The 18916-nt window shown below is 39.9% G+C and overlaps 1 protein-coding gene and 1 long non-coding RNA gene across 3 annotated transcripts in view; one reads left to right on the top strand and one right to left on the bottom strand.

The window, feature by feature from the left end:
* The window catches only part of LOC120882046, a 1026567-nt gene that overhangs the window by 37841 nt on the left and 969810 nt on the right, over window positions 1-18916 (top strand). The window lies entirely within an intron of this gene.
* EDA2R (ectodysplasin A2 receptor) overlaps window positions 1-18916 on the bottom strand; it is an 85172-nt gene that overhangs the window by 54422 nt on the left and 11834 nt on the right. For both annotated transcript variants that reach the window (XM_040265775.1, XM_040265776.1), the window contains exon 2: window positions 15451-15547. In XM_040265775.1, the coding sequence (XP_040121709.1) occupies window positions 15451-15537 (87 nt within the window). In that variant the 5' untranslated portion in view covers window positions 15538-15547. The remainder of the gene's footprint in view (window positions 1-15450; window positions 15548-18916) is intronic.

Raw genomic sequence — 18916 nt, 5'->3', positions numbered from 1 at the left:
AACGTCTGAATGCTGGCAGAGGACATCAGGCACCCAGAAAAGCAGCCCATTGTCTTTGAAATGAGGTAGGAAAAAATAGACAAAAAAAGAGACAAAAGAGGTAGGGACCTAGCTCCATCCTGGGAAGGGAGTCTTAAGAGAGAAGTTTCCAAACACCAGGAAAAACTCTCACTGTTGAGTCTGTGGCGAGCCTTGGAACCACAGAGGGCAACATAACAGGGAGGAAAAATAAATAAATAATTAAAACCCACAGATTATGAGCCCAATGGTAACTTCCCCAGTGGAGAAGCAGTGCAGACGCCTGTACCTGCCACTAGCAAGCAGGGGCTGGGCAGGGAGGCGCAGGCTGCATTGCTTAAAGACAGAGCCTGAATACCCCAAGGGCAATTTGAGTGAACTAACTTGGGCTAGCAAACCAGACTGTGGGATAGCTACCACGCGAAAAGCTCTAACATAAGACACAGCCAGGCCTGCACACAGAACAAAGGACTGAACACAGATAGCCTGCTGCAGACCATGCCCCTGCAGTGACAGGCATCCAGAGCTGGAAGGGGGCAATTGTAGCCCCAGAGAGACATTATCTACCAAACTGCAAGCAGGCTTCTTTGCTAACTAAGATTTCTTGGGGTTCTTGAACGGTCAACATCCGCCTGAGAAGGTGTGCCAGTTGTACACCCAGAAAACCAAGCGGCAAGGATGGGGGAGGTGATAAGTCGCAGTGACCATGCTCGCCAAACATCTCATCACCTGAGCTGCTCGGACCTGGAAAGGGTGCAAAACGCAGGCCCAATGGAGTCTGCGCCTCTGAGGACTGCCTGAGTGCCGGAACTTGAGCGGCTTAGACCTGGGAGGTGCAAGCAGCCCAGGGCCGGCCTTGGACTGTTCCCGGAGGAGCAACCTAGAGCCTGAGCAGTGTGGGCAGGGAGGGCACACGTGCTGTGAGCAGGGGCAGGCCCAGTGTGGCTGAGACACTGTGAGCACATGCTAGTGTTTTTTGCAGCGTCCCTCCCTCCCCACAGAGCGACTGAACAAGTGAGCCTACAAAAGTGTCCACCACCGCCCCCTTGTGTCAGGGTGGAAATCAGACACTGAAGAGACCCGCAAACAGAAGAAGCTAAAACAGAGGGAACCGCCTTGGAAGTGACAGGTGCAAGAGATTAAAACCCTGTAGTTAGGACTGACTACATAGGAAGGGGCCTATAGATCTTGAGAAATATAAGCTGGACCAAAAACTATCCGAAAATGAACTGACCCCACACTGCCCACAACACGACCAGAGAAAGTCTTAAGTATATTTTTACTATTTGTACGATCATTCTTTTTTTCTTTTAATTTTTTTTTAATTTTTAAGTACTCTATTACTCCTTTAATTTTCATTTTTATAACCTACTATTACTTTGCAAAAAAAAGACCCTATTTTTAAAAGAAAACTTCATATATATATATATATATTTTAAATATAATTTTTGTGACTTTTTTTCTTCTTTTCTTTAATATTGTATTTTTGAAAATCCAACCTCTACTCTAGATTTTTAATCTTTGCTTTTTGGTATTTGTTATCAATTTTGTACCTTTAAGAACCCAACCATCAGTACCCATTTTTACTTGGGAGCGAGATTACTGGCTTGACTGCTCTCTCCCCCTTTGGACCCTCCTTTTTCTCCACCAGGTCGTCTGTGTCTCCTCCCTCTGCCTTCTATTCTCTACCCAACTCTGTGAATCTCTGTGTGTTCCAGAAGATAGAGATAACTTAGGGAACTGATTACTGGCTGGATCTGTCTCTCTACTTTGGATTCCCCTGTTTTATCCTCCTGGCCACTCCTGTCTCCTTCCTCCCTCTTGTCTTCTCTGTATAACTCCATGAACATCTCTGAGTGGTCCAGACTGTGGAGCACACATAAGGAAGTGATTACTGGCTAGCTTGCTTCTCTCCCTCTTCTTTTCTCCATGTAACTCTGTGAACCTTTCTGGGTGTCCCTTACTGTGGAGAAACTTTTCATCTTTAACCTAGATGGTTTATCAAAGGTGCTGTATAGAAGGAGAAGTCTTGAGAGTACTGTAAAAATAAGACTTAAAACCAGAGGCAGGAGGCTTAAGTCCAAATCCTGAGAACACCAGGGAACTCCTGACTCCAGGGAACATTAATCAATGGGAGCTTATCAAATGTCTCCATACCTACACTGAAACCAAGCACCACCCAAGGGCCAACAAGTTCCAGAGCAAGACATACCATGCAAATTCTCCAGCAACACAGGAACACAGCCCTGAGCTTCAATATACAGGCTGCCCAAAGTTACTTCAAACCCATTGACATCTCATAACTCATTACTGGACACGTCATTGCACTCCAGAGAGAAGAAATCCAGCTCTACCCATCAGAACACCGACACAAGCTTCCCTAACCAAGAAACCTTGACAAGCCACCCCTACAACCCCACCCAGAGCGAGGAAACTCCAAAATAAAGAGAACTCCACAAACTGCCAGAATACAGAAAGGCCACCCCAAACTCAGCAATAAAAACAAAATGAAGAGACAGAGGAATACCCAGCAGGTAAAGGAACAGGATAAATGCCCACCAAACTAAACAAAAGAGGAAGAGATAGGGAATCTACCTGATAAAGAATTCCAAATAATGATAGTGAAAATGATCCAAAATCTTGAAGTCAAAATGGAATCACAGATAAATAGCCTGGAGACAAGGATTGAGAAAGTGCAAGAAAGGTTTAACAAGGACCTAGAAGAAATAAATAAGAGTCAATATATAATGAATAATGCAATAAATGAGATCAAAAACATTCTGGAGGCAACAAATAGTAGAATAATGGAGGCAGAAGATAGGGTTAGTGAACTAGAAGATAGAATGGTAGAAATAAATGAATCATAGAGGAAAAAAGAAAAACTTATGAAAAGAAATGAGGACAAACTCAGAGACCTCTAGGGCAATATTAAATGCCTCAACATTCAAATCGAGTCCCAGAAGAAGAAGACAAAAAGAAAGACCATGAGAAAATATTTGAGGAGATAATAGTTGGAAACTTCCCTAAAATGGGGAAGGAAATAATCACCCAAGTCCAAGAAACCCAGAGAGTCCCAAACAGGATAAACCCAAGGTGAAACACCAAAAGACCCATATTAATCAAATTAACAAAGAGCAAACACAAAGAACAAATGTTAAAAGCAGCAAGGGAAGAACAACAAATAATACACAAGGGAATTCCCATAAGGATAACAGCTGATCTTTCAATAGAAACTCTTTAGGCCAGGAGGGAATGGCAAGACATACTTAAAGTGATGAAAGAAAATAACCTACAGCCCAGATTACTGTACCCAGCAAGGATCTCACTGAAATATGAAGGAGAAATCAAAAGCTTTACAGACAAACAAAAGCTGAGAGAATTCAGCACCACCAAACCAGCTCTCCAACAAATGCTAAAGGATCTTCTCTAGACAGGAAACACAAAAAGGGTGTATAAACTCGGACCCCAAACAATAAAGTAAATGGCAATGGGATCATACTTATCAATAATTAACTTAAACGTAAATGGGTTGAATGCCCCAACCAAAAGACAAAGACTGGCTGAATGGATACAAAAACAAGATCCCTATATATGTTGTCTACAAGAGACCCACCTCAAAACAGGGGACACATACAGACTGAAAGTGAAGGGCTGGAAAAAGATATTCCATGCAAATAGAGACCAAAAGAAAGCAGGAGTAACAGTACTCATATCAGATAAAATAGACTTTAAAACAAAGGCTGTGAAAAGAGACAAAGAATGACACTACATAATGATCAAAGGATCAATCCAAGAAGAAGATATAACAGTTATCAATATATATGCACCCAACATAGGAGCACTGCAATATGTAAGACAAATGCTAACAAGTATGAAAGGGGAAATTAACAATAACACAATAATAGTGGGAGACTTTAATACCCCACTCACACCTATGGATAGATCAACTAAACAGAAAATTAACAAGGAAACAAAAACTTAAAATGACACAATAGACCAGTTAGACCTAATTGATATCTGTAGGACATTTCACCCCAAAACAATGAATTTCACTTTTTTCTCAAGTGCACACGGAAACTTCTCCAGGATAGGTCACATCCTGGGCCATAAATCTAGCCTTGGTAAATTAAAAAAAAATTGAAATCATTCCAAGCATCTTTTCTGACCACAATGCAGTAAGATTAGATCTCAATTACAGGAGAAAAACTATTAAAAATTCTAACATATGGAACCTGAACAACATGCTGCTGAATAAACAACAAATCACAGAAGAAATAAAAAAATAAAAATATGCATAGAAACGAACGAAAATGAAAACACAACAACCCAAAACCTGTGGGACACTGTAAAAGCAGTGCTAAGGGGAAAGTGCATAGCAATACAGGCATACCTCAAGAAACAAGAAAAAAGTCAAATAAATAACCTAACTCTACACCTAAAGCAACTAGAAAAGGAAGAAATGAAGAACCCCAGGGTTAGTAGAAGGAAAGAAATCCTAGAAATTAGGGCAGAAATAAATGCAAAAGAAACAAAAGATACCATAGCAAAAATCAACAAAACCAAAAGCTGATTCTTTGAAAGGATAAATAAAATTGACACACCATTAGCCACACTCATCAAGAAACAAAGAGAGAAAAATCAAATCAATAAAATTAGAAATGAAAACGGAGAGATCACAACAGACAACACAAAATACAAAGGATCATAGGAGACTACTATCAGCAATTATATGCCAATAAAATGGACAACATAGAAGAAATGGGCAAATTCTTAGAAAAGTATAACTTTCCAAAACTGAACCAGGAAGAAATAGAAAAATCTTAACAGACCCATCACAAGCACAGAAATTGAAACTGTAATCAGAAATCTTCCAGCAAACAAAAGCCCAGGTCCAGATGGCTTCACAGCTGAATTCTACCAAAAATTTAGAGAAGAGCTAACACCTATCCTACTCAAACTCTTCCAGAAAATTGCAGAGGAAGGGAAACTTCCAAACTCATTCTATGAGGCCACCATCACCCTAATACCAAAACCTGACAAAGATGCCACAGAAAAAGAAAACTACAGACCAATATCACTGATGAACATAGATGCAAAAATCCTCAACAAAATTTTAGCAATCAGAATCCAACAACACATTAAAAAGATCATACACCATGACCGAGTGGGTTTTATCAGAGGGATGCAAGAATTCTTCAATATCTGCAAATCAATCAATGTAATACACCACATTAACAAATTGAAAAATAAAAGCCATATGATTATCTCAATAGATGCAGAGAAAGCCTTTGATAAAATTCAACATCCATTTATGATAAAAACTCTCCAGAAAGCAGGAATAGAAGGAACATACCTCGACATAATAAAAGCTATATATGACAAACCCACAGCAAACATTATCCTCAATGGTGAAAAATTGAAAGCATTTCCCCTAAAGTCAGGAACAAGACAAGGGTGCCCACTCTCACCACTACCATTCAACATAGTTCTGGAAGTTTTGGCCACAGCCATCAGAGCAGGAAAATAAATAAAAGGAATCCAAATTGGAAAAGAAGAAGTAAAACTCTCACTGTTTGCAGATGACATGATCCTCTACATAGAAAACCCTAAAGAATCCACCAGAAAATTACTAGAGCTAATCAATGAATATAGTAAAGTTGCACAATATAAAATCAACACACAGAAATCCCTTGCATTCTTATACACTAATAATGAGAAAATAGAAAGAGAATTTAAGGAAACAATTCCATTCACCATTGCAACGAAAAGTATAAAATACTTAAGTATATATCTACCTAAAGAAACTAAAACTTATGTATAGAAAACTATGAAACACTGGTGAAAGAAATCAAAGAGGACACTAATAGATGGAGAAATATACCATGTTCATGGATTGGAAGAATCAATACAGTGCAAACGAGTATACTACCCAAAGCAATCTACAGATTCAATGCAATCCCTATCAAGCTACCAGCGGTATTTTTCACAGAGCTAGAACAAATAATTTCACAATTTGTATGGAAATACAAAAAACCTCGAATAGCCAAAACAATCTTGAGAAAGAAGAATGGAACTGGAGGAATCAACCTACCTGACTTTACACTCTATTACAAAGCCACAGTCATCAAGACAGTAAGGTACTGGCACAAAGACAGAAATAGAGATCAATGGAACAAACAGAAAGCCCAGAGATAAATCCACACACCCATGGACACCTTATCTTTGACAAAGGAGGCAAGAATATACAATGGAGTAAAGACAATCTCTTTAACAAGTATGCTGGGAAAACTGGTCAACCACTTGTAAAAGAATGAAACTAGAACACTTTCCAACACCATACACAAAAATAAACTCAAAATGGATTACAGATCTAAACGTAAGACCAGAAACTATAAAAATCCTAGAAGAAAACATAGGCAAAACACACTCCGACATAAATCACAGCAGGATCCTCTGTGACTCACCTCCCAAAATACTGGAAGTAAAAGCAAAAATAAACAGTTCAGTTCAGTTCAGTTGCTCAGTCGTGTCCGACTCTTTGCGACCCCATGAATCACAGCACGCCAGGCCTCCTTGTCCATCAACAACTCGCGGAGTTCACTCAGACTCATGTCCATTGAGTCAGTGATGTCATCCAGCCATCTCATCTTCTGTTGTCCCCTTCTCCTCCTGCCCCCAATCCCCCCCAGCATCAGAGTCTTTTCCAATGCGTCAACTCTGCATGAGGTGGCCAAACTACTGGAGTTTTAGCTTTAGCATCATTCCTTCCAAAGAAATCCCAGGGCTGATCTGATTCAGAATGAATTGGTTGGATCTCCTTGCAGTCCAAGGGACTTTCAAGAGTCTTTTCCAACACCACGGTTCAAAAGCATCAATTCTTCAGCACTCAGCTTTCTTCACAGTCCAACTCTCACATCCGTACATGACTACTGGAAAAACCATAGCCTTGACTAGACAGACCTTAGTCAGCAAAGTAATGTCTCTGTTTTTGAATATGTTATCTAGGTTGGTCATAACTTTTCTTCCAAGGAGTAAGCGTCTTTTAATTTCATGGCTGCAATCACCATTTGCAGTGATTTTGGAGCCCCCCAAAATAAAGTCTGACACTTTACCAAATGTGAAATAGATAGCCAGGGGGAGTTTCATCTATGATGCAGGGGATCCAAAGCTGGTGCTCTGTAACAACCTGAAAGCGGGTGGGTAGGGATGCTGTTGGAAGGGGGGTTTAGGAGGGCAATGATACACATATGCCTATGGCCAATTCATGCTGATGTATGACAGAGGCCATTACAACATTGTAAATTAATTATCCTGCAATTAAAATAAATTAATAATTTTAAAAAGATTTTCTTAAATAGAAGTTTCATTTCTTAAGAAATTAAAAAGGAAGAAAGTATCATGAAAAATTTATATTGAAAATTTTGTTTCCTAATGGGGAAACAAAGAAAACATGTTCGAATTATCATGTCCCTCCAAATTCTTTTCCTGCTAACTAGTTTTATAACAAGAAAAATATTGATCTTCTTAATTAATTTTACTAAGCTAGCACAGTTCTGATATAAATTTTGAGGCACAAGGGCTTCCCTGGTGCCTCAGACTATAAAGAATCTGCCTGCAATGCAGGAGTCCTGGGTTCGATCCCTGGGTTGGGAAGATCCCCTGGAGAAGGAACTACCTAACCACTCCAGTATTCTTACCTGGAGAATTCCATGGACAGTGGAGCCTGGCAGGCTACCATCCATGGGGTCGCAAAGAGTCATACACGACTGAGCAAGTAACACTTTTACTTCATTTTCAGCATAGTTCTGATATCAATTTTGATGCTGATAGTGTACTTATTTATTATGCTGCTACTGCTAAGTCGCTTCAGTCGTGTCCAATTCTGTGTGACCCCAGAGACAGCAGCCCACCAGGCTCCCCTGTCCCTGGGATTCTGCAGGCAAGAACACTGGAGTGGGTTGCCATTTCCTTCTCCAATGCATGAAAGTGAAATGTGAAAGTGAAGTCACTCAATCATGTCCTACTCTTCACGACCCCATGGACTGCAGCCTAACAGGCTCCTCCATCCATGGGATTTTCCAGGCAAGAGTACTTGAGTGGGTTGCCATTGCCTTCTCCAACTTATTTATTATACTTATTTATAAATAAGAGTGCTGCTGCTGCTGCTGCTGCTGCTGCTGCTGCTAAGTCGCTTCAGTCGTGTCCGACTCTGTGTGACCCCAGAGATGGCAGCCCACCAGGCTCCGCCATCCCTGGGATTCTCCAGGCAAGAACACTGGAGTGGGTTGTCATTTCCTTCTCCAATGCATGAAAGTGAAAAGTGATAGAAGTCGCTCAGTCGTGTCCGACTCTTAGCGACCCCATGGACTGCAGCCTACCAGGCTCCTCCATCCATGGGATTTTCCAGTACTTACTTATTATAAATAAAATATTAACTTATAAAACATAAGAGGGCATTTAACCCAAAATCACAATAAAAAATGCCTTATCCTGGGGATGGAAGATATTTTAATTTTGGAATTTATTAATATAGGTTATCAAATTAATATATCAATGATATATTCATTAAATAGTCAAGAGATAATGACAAAATGAAATAAAATTAAAAACCATTTTTGATTTTTTAAAATATTATACATTATATAAAAGATTTTTAAAATACTCCATATTCTGCTATATGTATTTCTAGTCAGGTGCCCTACTTGAATGAAGAATGAATGATAAACAGTGAGTAGAATAGGAAAACAAAAATTCAGAAACAGTTTACAACACTGCAAATAAACAAACACCAAAAGGTGATATTTTCCCCTATCAAATAAAAAAGGAAAACAAACAAACGAACAAACAAACTCCTCTCATGTTAGTAATTTAATATGACAAAGGAAGACATAAAATAGATGATAGCCACATACATTATTTATGCTTGGTTAGGTTTCTGGGATATAAGAACTCCATTCACTATTGAAAATAATTGTAATTATAGTGGAAATTAGTAAAATAAAGAAAAAAAAGTGTTATCTGCTAATATATTATAGAAATCTTAAAACTGAATGCATTATTTAGCGTGATCATTTTACTTCTAAAAATGTCCTGCTGGAAGAGTGTTGCTCTTCTCTAAAGATTTATTTGCAATGATGTTTACAGTTCATCCTGCAGAAGGAAATGGCAACCAACTCTATTATTCTTACATGGAGAAGTCCATGGACAGAGAAGCTTGGTGGGTTACAGACCATGGGGTCACAAAGAGTTGGACACGACTGAGTGACTAACACTTTACAGTTCATATAAGTGAACTGAAAAACTAAATAAAATAAATTATAAAAATAAGATTGTGTCAGATGCTGTTAGCTTCTTATCCAAAATTCATTGCTCATTTTCTTCCTTATTAACATAACATTTATTTCATTCTGGGTGGTAAAGTGACCAGTCTCAAGAACTGATTCTTAATTGGCTGTTATGGCAATCTCATTTTTGTTTGCCAACTACTCATGTCCTAGCATCAGATGCAATTTTGAGATACTTATGATGCCCAACTCTGGTTAATATGATACAAAAGATTCAAAATGAAATCTGTTGGGGAGCTTCTAGGAAAATGTGTGTGTGTGCTAAGTCACTTCAGTCGTGTCCAACTTTTTGCGATCCTATGGATTATAGCCCACCAGGCTCCTCTCTGTCCATGGTGTTCTCCAGGCAAGAATACTGGAGTGGGTTGCGATGCTCTTCTCCAGGGGATCTTCTCAACCCAGGGATCAAACCTGTGTCTCTTCTGTCTCCTGCATTAGGCAAGAACGTTCTTTACCACTAGTGCCACCTTCTCCCCTTACAATATTAAGCTGCTTTTTTTCCCTGCCCCTTCTTCCTAACTTTGACTATGATGTAAGGATGTAATGCTTTCAGTTATGGTAACCAAAAGACCACAAACATGAGGAAAAATTAGCAAGGTGCCCAGGATGTTGACAACATTCTGCCCAACCAACACCAAGTTTTCTTGCTTTCAGATTTCATTACATAAGTAAACGTGTTTATGGTTCAAGTCAGTGTTAAGTTTTATGTTATTTTTAACTTAGTACATCCTAACTGAATAAAAGATTAATTTTCACACAGCAAAGCTGGGACTCAAATCCATGTGCATCTGCCTCATGTTTATTTTTACCAAACCATTGTGACTTTAAGCAAGACACATATCCTCTTTGAGTCTTAGTTTCATCATCTAAAATGGGGTTTATAATACCTTCTTGGTGGGAATGACAGCCAAATGAGATAATGCACATGAAAGCTCTTTACAAAGCACAGGCTGTACAAGCACAAGCTATTTATATGTAAAGTTGTTGGAAGAACACAGTATTGCAGTTAATTCATTTTTTTCTGAGCTTTATAGTAGTGCTAAAACAAATTACAACCAAAGAGACACTTAGACAAATATACATTTCATCATGGGCTACTTTTTGAGAGTTTGGTAACAAATAACAGTTTGACGGAAAGACCTGTTTTTTCCCCTTGAAGAAGTTCAGGTTTGTAAATATGGGTGACTTTAAAGGTAATGGCCATGTACATGACAGGAATACATCTAATACCTTGTTCTTATAAAAGTGCTGAGACTTCTGATCATGAAGATCAATGTGATATTTAAAATAGATTTTGTCAAACCAAGTAGCTTATTCCATTGGGTCCATCCTAATGTCCAGCATGACCGAACTCTTGGTGATCATTCCCTGGTCTTGGGATCCCTTATAAACCATGTGGGTACCCCACTGTGGTACAGAATGTTATGTGTAGAGGAGTTAAAATTAGAATTAGTGCTTGTTTCTTGATATCCCTGGACCTTAGTCTCTATTTGCAAAATAGGAGAAAAGAAGCAGGCTAAATAATTACTACATTTTGCTTCAGTCAGGGGATCATGTTACTCTCCAACCTGTGAAGTGAAGTGATAGTCACTCAGTTGTGTCCTACTCTTTGTGACTCTTGGACTGTAGTCTGCCAGGCTCTTTGTCCACGAAATTCTCCAGGCAAGATTACTAAAGTGGGTTGCCTTTCCCTTTTTCATAGGATCTTTCTGATCCAAGGATCAAACCGGGGCCTCCTGCATTGCAGGCAGATTATATACCATCTGAGCTACTAGGGAAGTTTAGCCTAAAGCTCTCCGAAGGATTCCTGGTGCACTTAAAAAAAATTTCTCATCATAAACTTGAAGAGTCCCCATGATTTGGCCAATATCTCTCTCCAAGACCTCATTATGTACTACTCTGTCTCTCACCCAACAATCATCAGCTGTACTTACATTCTTCCCCTTCTTTGAACATTCCTAGTTCACTCTCATCTTGGAACTCTGCACTAGTTCTATCCTCTTCCCAGAAGGCACCTCCTTAAAAAGGCATTCCTGTACTACATGATAGGAGCTAAACATAGGAGTCACTCTGTAAGATCACTGTAATTTAATTCTTGTCATACTTCCATATCTATGCATGTATCTTGTTCACTGTTTCACTAATTGACCTATGACTGATTCATGTGGAGGTTTGACAGAAAACAGCAAAATTCTGTAAAGCAATTATCCTTCAATAAAAAATAAATAAATTTAGAAAAAAAAGGTAAGGTTGGTGAAGGCAAAAAAAATTTGTTTTGCCACATCCACAGTGCCTAAAACCATGCCTGCCAGTTTGTAGGTGTTTAAACTATCTCCCCCCCAAAAATGCAAACAGGCAAAATGGTTGTCTGAGGAGGCCTTACAAACACTGAGAAAGGAAGAGAAACACAAAGCAAAGAATAAAGAGAAAAATATACCCAACTGAATGCAGAGTTTCAGAGACTGGCAAGGAGAGATAAGAAAGATTTTTTAAGTGAACAATGCAAAGAAATAGAGAAAACAATAGAACTGGAAAGAGTAGAGATCTCTTCAAGAAAATTAGAGATACCAAGGGAATATTTAATGCAAGTGTTAGTCACTCAGTCATGTCTGGCTCTTTGCGACCCCATGGACTGTAGCCTACCAGGTTCTTCTGTCCATGAGATTCTTCAGGCAAGAATACTGGAGTGGGTTGCCATTCCCTTCTCCAAAGATGGAAACAATAAAGGACAGAAATGGTATGGACCTCAGAGCAGCAGAAGAGATTAAGAAGAGGTGGCAAGAAAAAACAGAAGACCTATACAAAAAAGGTCTTAATGACTTGGATAACCACAATGGTGTGACCACTCACCTACAGCCAGAGATCCTAGAGTGTGACGTCAAGCAGGACTTAGGAAGCATTAGTAGAAACAAATCTAGTGGAGGTGATGGAATTCCAGTGGAGCTATTTCAAATCCTGAAAGATGATGCTGTTAAAGTGCTGCACTTAATATGCCAGCAACTTGGGAAAACCCAGCACTGGCCACTGGACTGGAAAAGGTCAGTTTTCATTCCAATCACAAAGAAGGGCAATGTGAAAGAATGTTCAAACTACCACACAATTGCAGTCGTTTCACATGCTAGCATGGTAATGCTCAAAATAATTCAAGCTAGGCTCCAACAGTACATCAACTGATAACTTCCAAATGTATAAGATGGATTTAGAAAAGGCAGAGGAACCAGAGACCAAATTGCCAACATCTGTTGGATCATGGAAAGAGCAAGGGAATCTAGAAAAACATCTACTTCTGCTTCATTGACTATACTAAAGCCTTTGACTGTGTGGATCACAACAAACCGTGGGAAATTCTTAAAGAGATGAGAGTACCACACCACCTTACCTGCCTCCTGAAAAACCTGTATGCAGACCAAAAAGCAACAGCTAAAACCGGACATGGAACAATGAACTTGTTCCAAATAGGGAAAGGACTATGTCAAGGCTGTATATTGTCACCCAGCTTATTTAACTTATATACAGTCAGTTCAGTTCAGTCACCCAGTCATGTCCAACTCTTTGCAACCTCATGGACTGCAGCATGCCAGGGTTCCCTGTCCATCATCAACTTCCAGAGCTTGCTCAAACTCATGTCCATTGAGTCAGTGATGCCATCTAACCATCTCATCCTCTGTTGCCCCCTTCTCCTTCTGCCTTCAATCTTTCCTAGCATGACAGACAGTCTTTGCCAATGAATTAGTCCTTCCCATTAGGTGGCCAAAGTACATCATGTGTACAGATATACAGAGTGCATCATGTGAAATGTTGGGCTGGATGAAGCTCAAGCTGGAATCAAGATTACCAAGAGAAATACCAATACCCTCAGATATGCAGATGACACAACCCTAATGGCAGAAAGCAGAGAGGAACTAAACAGCCTCTTGATGAAGGTGAAAGAGGACAGTGAAAACGCTGGCTTAAAACTCAGCATTCAAATAACTAAGATCATACCATCCAGTCCCATTCAGTTCAGTTCAGTTCAGTCGCTCAGTCGTGTCCGACTCTTTGCGACCCCATGAATCGCAGCACGCCAAGCCTCCCTGTCCATCACCAACTCCAGGAGTTCACTCAGACTCATGTCCATCGAGTCGGTGATGCCATCCAGCCATCTCATCCTCCGCCATCCCCTTTTCCTCCTGCCTCCAATCCCTCCCAGCATCAAAGTCTTTTCCAATGAGTCAACTCTTCGCATGAGGTGGCCAAAGTACTGGAATTTCAGCTTTAGCATCAGTCCTTCCAGAGAACACCCAGGACTGATCTCCTTCAGAATGGACTGGTTGGATCTCCTTGCAGTCCAAGGGACTCTCAAGAGTCTTCTCCAACACCACAGTTCAAAAGCATCAATTCTTCAGTGCTCAGCTTTCTACAGTCCAACTCTCACATCCATAACATGACTACTGGAAAAACCATAGCCTTGACTAGATGGACCTTAGTCGGCAAAGTAATGTCTCTGCTTTTGAATATGCTATCTAGGTTGGTCGTAACTTTTCTTCCAAGGAGTAAACATCTTTTAATTTCATGGCTGCAATCACCATCTGCAGTGATTTTGGAGCCCAGAAAAATAAAGTCTGATACTGTTTCCACTGTTTCTCCATCTATTTCCCATGAAGTGATGGGACCATATGTCATAATCTTCATTTTTCTGAATGTTGAGCTTTAAGCCAACTTTTTCACTCTCCTCTTTCACTTTCATCAAGAGGCTTTTTAGTTCTTCTTCATTCCAGTCCCGTTACTTCATGTCAAATAGATGTGGAAACAATGAAAACAGTGACATACTTTATTTTCTTGGGTTCCAAAATCACTGTGGACAGTGACTTCAGAAATTAAGAGTTTGCTTCTTGGAAGAAAAGCTATGACAAACCTAGCCAGCATATTATAAAGTAGAGACACTACTTTGCTGATTAGGTTCATTTAGTCAAATCTATGGTTTTTTTCCCAGTAGTCATGTATGGATGTGAGTGTTGGACCATAAAGAAGCCTGAGCACTGAAGACTTGATGCTTCTGCACTGTGGTGTTGGCAAAGACTCATGAGAGTCCCTTGGACAGCAAGGAGATCAAACCAGCCAACCTTAAAGGAAATCAACCCTGAATATTCACTGGAAGGACTGATGCTGAAGCTCCAATAATTTGGCCACCTGATGTGAAGAGTCAACTCATTGCAAAAGACCTTGATGCTGGGAAAGATTGAGGGTAGGAGGAGAATGGGGTGACAGAGAATGAGATGTTTGGATGGCATCATCAACTCAATGGGTATGAGTTTGAGCAAACTCAGGAGATAGTGAAGGATAAGGATAGGGAAGCCTGATGTGCTGTAGTCCATAGGGTCGCAAAGAGTAGGACATGATCTAGCAACTGAATAACAATGAACAAAACCAGTGATTGCTAAATTAACAGACAACTGCAGAAAATATGTGATTGTTAAAAAAAATTGCTGGCTGTCTGCTCCCAACCTTTGTGTCCCAAACTTCAGTCTCAATTTAATACCAACCTCAGTTTCTGGGACTAACAGGGACCTGAAGCAGAAACAATTAAGCAGCTCTACAAATCAGGGTTAAGTATATAATTCCTGCCTTGTGGGTTGTTTTGTTACCAACTGGAATTCTAGACCCTTCCTAGTTCCCCCAACAATGAATCCTCTCTTGCAGTTTCCTCAGTGGCCCAGTCCCTCTATACAGAGGCCACATTTCAGCCTACTCAGTTCTTCTCTCTTTTCCATTCCCAAGACTTGATAGCTGGCCCCTGAACCCCAAATGAGTGGATCTTGCTTTAGTTGACATATGTCCGTAATACTTAACAGCCTTCTTAAGCCTTTGCATTATATATCTCTTGAGATGCTCCATTATCTCATGGAATCCTCCCCTGCCTCTGATGCTGCCAGGTTGAATTCTTAATGGAACTGTGACTGCTATTGTCATAATCTTTGGATTTCATGTTTTATATGCTAAACCTATTAGCCACAAATGGGGTCGACTCTCCTAATCTTGGACTTTCTTGGTTGCCAGTCTGCTTTTCTAGGATGTAACAGAAATAAGTATCCTGACCAGGGGTACTTACCTTGGAGAGCTCTTGTCCAGGTCCACACAGTTGGCAAGTGACACACCGTCCCCATTGGTCCCAGTACTCATTTTCTTGGCAATCCATGGTGGGAAGGCTATGGGCACAGAATACAATTATGGAACAAATGGAAAGGATCTCAAGGCAAGTAGTGGCTTCCATCTCAGTTTGTTTATGGACTTCTTAGTCTAGTCTCTGGACCTGGGTTAGAAAGTTTGAAGAAGCCAACTCAAAACAGCTAATACCTATATAGCACTAACCATGTGCCAAGAAGTCTTAAATGGTTTAAATGTAATAATTCAAGCTTTAAAACAACCATATCATGCATTATTATTAGCCTAATTTTTAATGTGTGAAAAATGAGGCATAAAGGCCAAGGAATTCACCAATGTTCATACAGTTAGTGGCTGTAACACTTGCTGAACTGGAAAGAAAATGATAAGACAAGGAGCTGATATCTGCCTAGGAACTAGAGTATAGCCACAATCTCTCACATGTTACCAGCTATTAACAGTTTTGAAAGCACTTTCATACTCATTATATTTGATCCACACAACACCCATGTTGTAAGCAATAAAGATTATTATCCCTTTGTGGATGAGAAAGCTAAAGGATGGTTCTCTTTTGCCAAAACTGTCTCAAGTACCTTTGAAGACAACTAGCTATCATTGGTTCTGTCTTTGGAAGCGTGGGAGGGGAGAATGATCCAGAATGAAGAAATGTCCTAGTACATTAAAGTGCAGAGAAAAGGAAACACTACTGAGATAACAGTTCTCAGAATACAAATGGTATAGGGCACTGGCACTAGCATTGGTCAAAGAGTTGGGAGATATCGGTTCTATCCTGGATACAGGTTTGTTTAGGATTAATAAGCTTCTTCAGGATATGGGACTTTCAGGGTTGAAACTAGGACAGTCTCAGGTAAACTGGGATGGTTGGTCAACTTACTTGGCTCTTCTTTCAATCTATGATTCTGTATGAGTCACTTTACTTTTTCTGGCTTCAGTTACTTAATCTGAAGAAAGGGGTCGGTACGTTCCTTACCTACCTTATATAGTCCTTGGAATGATTAAATGAACTAAGGTCCATCAAAGCATTCTGAAGGATTTGAGAAGTTATACAAAATAAGACAGAGTTGAGTATATAGAGAGGTAATTTTCTACAAAGATGAATTTTAATGTAAGTAACTGATACATGGGGCTTGCATTGCTCAAAGAGAAAGGTGGGGTGAGGTTCTTTTGTTCACTCCTTAATCTCATATCACGGTGAACTTCAGGTGGTCTCTCAAAGTATATAAAATTCTAAATGTGTACTTCCAGTTAGAAGAGAGGAGAGTGTGTATGTATACCTTGTGCTAGATACCATCATTCCTCCCTTCAAAAGTCCCCAGTAGCAATGGAGTAAGTTTTCCTGTCTGGCATTCTTGCTTGAATGTACCTTTTCCCACGATCAACTGGGCCATTCTTTCCCATTTCTTCATTCAGAAGAAAGTAGGCTACAAAACCCATTTTTTACCTAAGCTTAAGATGCCCCTGTCTGTTGTTTTTATTATTGACCCATAGTGTCAGCCTCAGTAGACACACTCCCCTCCCTACCCCACATCGTGTCATTAGGAACAAGAACTATCAGTGGTCTCACAGCTCTCATGACAAAAGAATTAAGTGTCATGGGCACATGGCCAGAATACTGGTCTGGGCAACTCCCCTGTATCCTCTTCTTGCCCACAAAAACAGAAAATTATTGGCAGGAGCCAAAGAGTCCTTAAGATAAGCTCCCAATATAGGCATCTGAAATCTCCATAGCATCTGTTTCTGCCCTTTGGGTATCTGAGACACTCTATTATATTTGGTATCCAGAGCCCCTTCCATCTAATAAATGTCATGTGGAATGAATCTTAACATGTCCCTCTAACCTTGGCTTTGAGACCTGTGAATAGGCAAGTTAGGTGTATGGCCAAATCCCCATATCAGGCTCCAGGGAATGAACATAGGCCTTTTTTTTTTTTTCCTTCTATTTTGTCAAACTGTTTATCCCAAGCAAGCAAATTAAACTGTCTTTCACAATAAGTTTAACAAATTACCTTTTTTAAAGAGAAGCCACAATGACTGATCTGTTCTGAAGAAGTCATGGTTATGAGTAAAATTGTCTAGTAATGGTTAAATTATTACCAAGGGACAAACTCAGGCCTATGTCAAGGTCTTCCCTGTGGTCAGCAGTGTCCTGTTGTAGATGTACAGCCTTTTTATTTTAAGAGAAGGTGAGAGAGAATAATTAAGTTTTGAGAAAATCAGAGCTACTCTGAGGTGCCCTATAACTGCAGCTAGACACTCTTCCAAAGTATCCCAGAAGATACATCTGAATCCTCCTAACTGCTGTATAAGTCAGCAACATAGATGGATCTATAAAATTTCGACATATGTATGGATGTGTGCTAAGTCACTTCAGTCATCACTGACTCTTTGCAACCCCATGGACTATAGCCCACCAGGCTCCTCTGTCTCTGGCATTCTTCAGACAATAATACTGGAGTGGGTTGCCATGCCCTCCTTCAGGGGATCGTCATGAATCAGGAATATAACCGGCAGCTCCTGTGTCTCCTGCATCGCAGGCAGATTCTTTACATTGAGCCACCAGGGAATATACTCATACAAATGCTTCCAGATAAAAGATACAAAACCTTTTCATTACCTCAGCAGACTCTCTCATCCCCCTTCCCAGTCAATGCCATTTCCTTCTCTGAAGTAATTTCTATTCTGACTTCTATCACCATTATTAGTGTAACCTGTCCTTGAATATCATGTAAATTTGATTCATATGAGAGCCCTCTTTTGTTTCTGGCTTTCTTTGTTCAATACAACATCTGTGAGATTTACCCATAACATGTATAGCAACATTTATTCCTTCTTTTCTTAATTATTATTTTTATTATTTTTAATTTTACTTTATTTTACTTTATAATACTGTATTGGTTTTGCCATACATCAACATGAATCCTCCACGGGTGTACACATGTTCCCAATCCTGTACCCTCCTCCCACCTCCCTCCCCATAGCATCTCTCTGGGTCATCCCAGTGCACCAGCCCCAAGCATCCTGTATCCTGCATCAAACCTAGACTGGTGATTCATTTCTTATATGATATTATACATGTTTCAATGCCATTCTCCCAAATCATCCCACCCTCTCCCTCTCCCACAGAATCCAGAAGACTGTTCTATACATCTGTGTCTCTTTGCTGTCTCGCATACAGGGTTATCATTACCATCTTTTTAAATTCCATATATATGTTTTAGTATACTGTATTAGTGTTTTTCTTTCTGGCTTACTTCACTCTGTATAATAGGCTCCAGTTTCATCCACCTCATTAGAGATGATTCAAATGTATTCTTTTTAATGGCTGAGTAATACTCCAAACATTTATTCCTTACCATTGCTGTGTTTGAGTGAACTCCGGGAGTTGGTGATGG

Source organism: Oryx dammah, unplaced genomic scaffold, assembly GCF_014754425.2.
Source record: "Oryx dammah isolate SB20612 unplaced genomic scaffold, SCBI_Odam_1.1 HiC_scaffold_23, whole genome shotgun sequence".
NCBI classification, from domain to species: Eukaryota; Metazoa; Chordata; class Mammalia; order Artiodactyla; family Bovidae; genus Oryx; species Oryx dammah.
This window is presented reverse-complemented; position numbering and strand designations above follow the sequence as displayed.